The 5,000-nt window shown below is 40.1% G+C and overlaps 1 protein-coding gene across 1 annotated transcript in view; it reads left to right on the top strand.

Moving 5' to 3' along the window:
* LOC143289460 (uncharacterized) overlaps nucleotides 1–5,000 on the top strand; it is a 13,552-nt gene that overhangs the window by 753 nt on the left and 7,799 nt on the right. The window contains exon 2 of the mRNA XM_076598432.1: nucleotides 935–1,256. Coding sequence (XP_076454547.1) covers nucleotides 983–1,256 — 274 coding nt within the window. The 5' untranslated portion in view covers nucleotides 935–982. The remainder of the gene's footprint in view (nucleotides 1–934; nucleotides 1,257–5,000) is intronic.

Below are 5,000 nucleotides of genomic sequence, written 5' to 3'. Positions count from 1 at the left end.
TCCTAAAAAATATTTGTCCCCAAAATCGGTTTTTAATTTTTGTAATATGCTCAAAGGAGGCAAAAAAGTCATTTTAGCTGTAAGTAAGATGATCAGATTTGCAAATGTTGCCTAGTTATACTTTTGGAGTTAAAATACATTTGTGTTTTCTCAACTTTTATGTGACATTGTTGTGTATTTGGAAATGTTTGTTCTGGGCATGAAAAGATTATTTTGCAGTAATCCTCCATACTCCAACTGGAGTGAAAGGATAATTAAAACTTGAAACTTGAAACTTGTGTTCTCTTTAAAGTTCGTGTCTTTTCGCCAAAAGAACATGACACTGCTGATATTCTTTCTTTTTTTCTTTTTTTTCTTTTTTTGGAGGGGTGGGGGTTGTTTGTTTGTTTTGGGTTTTTTTTTCCTTTTTTTTTTCGTTTTTTTTTCCTTTACTTTTCTTTTTTCCCCCCAGGTATATAGTGCCCATGGTTTGTGATCTTTAGAGTTCATGTCTTTTCACTGACCACTGACACCAAAAAAAAGTGACATTGCAACTGGCATTCATTTGTGTGTGTGTGTGTGTGTGTGTGTGTGTGTGTGTGTGTGTGTGTGTGTATGTGAAAGATGCAGAAACAGAAAGAGAGAGAGAGAAGACAGACAAAGAGATAGAGAAAAAGGAAAAGACAGAAACACACACTCACACACACACACACACACACACACACACACACACACAGACTGAGAAATCAATTGATTAAATACATGAATAATCCCGCGTCCAATCTGTCATCCAGTCCACCATTATTATCATCATCATCAACGTCATCATCAAGTCAGCATCATCATCGTGTGTGTTGTGTGTGTGTGTGTGTGGTGCGTGAGAGTGTATCTAATATCACTCAAAGTGGAAAAAAATGTTATATAAAAGAAAAAAAATCATCATCGTCATTTACAGAAACACTACACTGAAACAAAGAAGAAAGAAAAAGAAGAAGAAGAAAAGATGGACTGGCTTGAGGATCTGGACATGGACTCGGAGGACATCATCAAATGCCTCGTCCTACTGCTCATCTTCATTCTTATTCTCTCCTTCGTCTGCCTTCTCTGCTGCCTGCTGAGGAAGAGTCTGGAGGAGAGGAAGAGGAGGGGGGCAGGAGGAGAGGAGGAGAAGGTTGCGGAGGAGACCGCCTCTTTCGTGACCTTTCACCATCACGCTGTGGTTCCCTGTCCTGTTTCCCCGCAACCAGTTTCGCACTACCCTCAGATTCCTGCCGCAGGTTTGAATTCTTCATCTCAGTTCCGTCTCTGTCTGTCTGTCTGTCTGTATGTATGTATGCTCTGTCTGTCTGTCTGTCTGCCCCCCCCCCTCTCTCTCTCTCTGTCTCTCTCCAGGCTGTCTCGGTTCTCTCTCTCTCTCTGTCTCTCTCTCTCTCTCTGTCTCAGCTCTCTCTCCGTCTCTCTCTCTGTCTCTCTCTCTGTCTCAGCTCTCTCTCCGTCTCTCTCTCTTTCTGTCTCTCTCTGTCTCTCTCACTCTCTGTCTCTGTCTGTCTGTCTCTCAGTCTTTCTCTCTGTCTCTCTCTCTCTCTCTCTGTCTCTCTATGTCTCGGCTCTCTCTCTCAGTTTCAGTTTCAGTTTCAGTAGCTCAAGGAGGCGTCACTGCGTTCGGACAAAACCATATACGCTATACCACATCTGCCATCTCTCTCACTCTCACTCAGTCTCTGTCTCTGTCTGTCTCTCAGTCTCTCTCTCTGTCTCTCTCTCTGTCTGTCTTCCTCTCTCTCTCTCACTCTCTGTCTCCATCGTCATCTCTCTCTGTCTCTGTCTGTCTGTCTCCCAGTGTCTCTTTCTGTGTCTCTGTCTCTGTCTGTCTGTCTGTCTCTCTCTCTCTCTGTGCCTCAGTCTCTCTTTCTCACACCCCTTTTCCCATCATCACATTGACTCATGCACGCCGCCCACGCACACACACACACACACACATACACACACAGAGAAATATCAGAATCATCTCCATATATTTACAGATGGATCTGTTCTTGATGACAAAAATGCTGGTGCGGCTTTGTATATTCCTGCCTTTAAAGCTGAAAAATCTTACTTTTTGGAAAACGTCTTTCCATATTCATGGCTGAGCTAATTGCTATTATACAAGCTCTGAACTACTCAGTGAGCCATCAAATAGTTTTCTCGAAAATAGTATTCTTTGTTGATTCCAAATCAGTACTTTATGCTCTAGAATTATTTAGCCTTGAAACAAGACCTGACGTAGTTCAGTATTGAGGCATATCATTTTGTACATTGTTTGAGGATTAAAGGGACTGAGGTCAGTTTTTGTTGGGTGCCTTCTCATGTGGGCATTCATGGCAATGAAACTGCTGATGAAGTAGCTAAAAGAGGAGCACAAAATTCAGAAAAATCGACGGCAAAAATACATGTCCGTCTTTCTGTAAAAGAGGCATACACTGGCTTTGTTAGAAAAATCAGCATGGGGTCGATTTCATAATTGATGGAAGGAAAAGTTTTTAAAACATAAAGGGACATTATTCCCCGAGAATAATCTTAAAGAAAAGATACCGAATCCATCAGCTTGCTATACAAGATTAATAACATCTACTTTCTTCCGTATAAAATTTGATGCGCTGAAGACAAAGTATAGTAAAAATGTTACATTCATCTGTGGTAAGCAGTTCAGCTTGCATCATTGTTTGTTTCACTGTCAGCAGTTACGTACCGTCTTGTCCAAATATTTCAAAGAGAATAACTATTTACTGCAGATGATTTTGGGGAAGTTATTTCTGACCAGGTTCTTATAGTCAGACTTTCACAGGCATATTAGTTCATACCCCCTATTTCTATATTCCTTTAATGTACATCAGAATTGCGTTAAATGGTTTCTAATTATTGTTATCATTATTGAATTGTTACTGTGAAATGTAATTGCATGTTTGTTATGCATTTTTTGGGGGGGGTAGTTTTCTACCTTTTCTGTTTTCCTCTCACCTTCCCCCCCCCCCCACTCAACCCTTTTTTCTCTTTTCTTTTTAAATTTTTTTTTTTAATCATCTATTATGATAGTGAAAAGACGCTAAACTAAAGAACGAACACACACACACACACACACACACACACACACACACACACGGTGGTGACATTGCCACTATCGTTCTACCTGTTGGTGTCACTGATGTTTTCAACTGAATTGCTGTTGCTGTGGCTTCCACAGCTGTTGTTGTCGTTGTTTGTGGCACTGGCGCGTGTTGTTAATTTGTTAACGTGTTTTGATTATGTTCGTGTTGTTAATGATTTAGTGAGTGGATGGCAATATAAATTGTGGTGTGGGGTGCAGTTGTGGTTGTGGTGTGTGTGTATATGTGTGCGTGTGTGTGTGTGTGGGGGGGGGGGGGGGGTGCGTGGAGGGGGGGGGGGGGGGTGAGTGTGTGTCTGTCTGCCTGCCTGCCTATCTGTCTGTCTGTCTGTGCTTGTGTCTGTGTGTGTGTGCACTTGTATGTGTGAATATGTGTGTGTACGTGTGTGTGTGTGTGCATGTATGTGTGTTTGTGTGAATGTTTAACATACGTGTGTGTGTGTTTTACATGTATATGTGTGTGTGTGTGCATGTTTGTGTGTACATGTCTGTGTGCATGTGTGCGTCGAATGTGTATGTAAGTGTGAGTGAGAGTGAGCGAGAGGTGTGTTGCAGTCCGCATTACCGAAGGTAGAGAGTCACAGAAAACAATGATTGTCATTTTTTTTACTCACTTGTGTGAACAAAGTGAGTCTATGTTTTAACCCGGTGTTCGGTTGTGTGTGTGTGTGTGTGTGTGTGTGTGTGTGTGTGTCTATGTGTCTGTGTGTCCGTGGTAAACTTTACCATTGCCATTTTCTCTGCAAATACTTTGTCAGTTGACACCAAATTTGGCATAAAAATAGGAAAATTTCAGTTCTTTCCAGTCATCTTGTTTAAAAGAATATTGCACCTCTGGGATGGGCACACAAAAAAAAGCAAACTGAATTTACTGTTACATTTATATTTTTTCTTATTCTCTAAACTTGGCATTTTGATCTGATATTCTGACACAACAACAAGAGCAGTCATTTTTACCATTTTTTGTTCAAACAGGAACTTCTTTTGCTAAGCATGGAAGTTATATTTCTGGTGCATGTCTTTGGTGCAGATAGTAAAAAAAAAAAAAAGGAAATTAATCTGTAATTAGTGCTAGAGGGGTTAATTTGCTTTAAACTGATCTTTCTCATCTTAAACATTACATTTTGAAATTATACTCAATACATAAAAAGCTTGTGTGTTTTACTCTCAGCGTACAGGGCTTTCACTATGTTCATTCGCCCAAGTGGTCTTTTTCGGAAAAATACTAAAATCAATACTACGAGTGGAGTTTGTAGATCTATTGGCTGAGCCCTGAAGGTCATGGGCAAAAAGCAATTGCGTACACATATTTAAACATATTCAAAGCGCGTGCTCATATTCCTCGCGAACGCGAAGGACGCCATTTTGTTTCAAGTTGTTGACCTGCCCGTTCAATCCTATATTCAATTGACAATACACTATAACATGTGATGGAAAGTTGGAGAAGGAGACCGTTAAATAATTATTCAGAGAAAGATTTGTGAACGCCTCATCACTTTCTGGATTATTCCCCAAACTGACATAAAAATATCAACAAAATCAGTCGGAATTCACAGTTAAAAAATAATAAACCATGAGAGTTAATACCCTTGATGAAACGTAAAAATTTCCAGACTTGACTTTTCTCAAAATGAAGTCCTTTTCACTTCATACGACGTTTAGAAGTACTTGTACTTGGCTCTACGTGTTATTAGTTTAACAAAATACTCAATTTTCATATCAACTTTAAAACTATAAAACTAGAATGAACATAAAAGAGAAATTGAATCGACCGTGTCAACCGGGTGTAAGTAAACTTGTACATCTATCTAGATCCAGAGAAAACGGCGAAATGTTGCAGTGTGATTGCGGCGATAGCCACGTCTCCTTTACCGCG

This window comes from Babylonia areolata, chromosome 14, assembly GCF_041734735.1.
Source record: "Babylonia areolata isolate BAREFJ2019XMU chromosome 14, ASM4173473v1, whole genome shotgun sequence".
NCBI lineage: Eukaryota > Metazoa > Mollusca > Gastropoda > Neogastropoda > Buccinidae > Babylonia > Babylonia areolata.
Note: the sequence above shows the minus strand (reverse complement) of the source record. Positions and strands in the feature narration are given on the sequence as shown.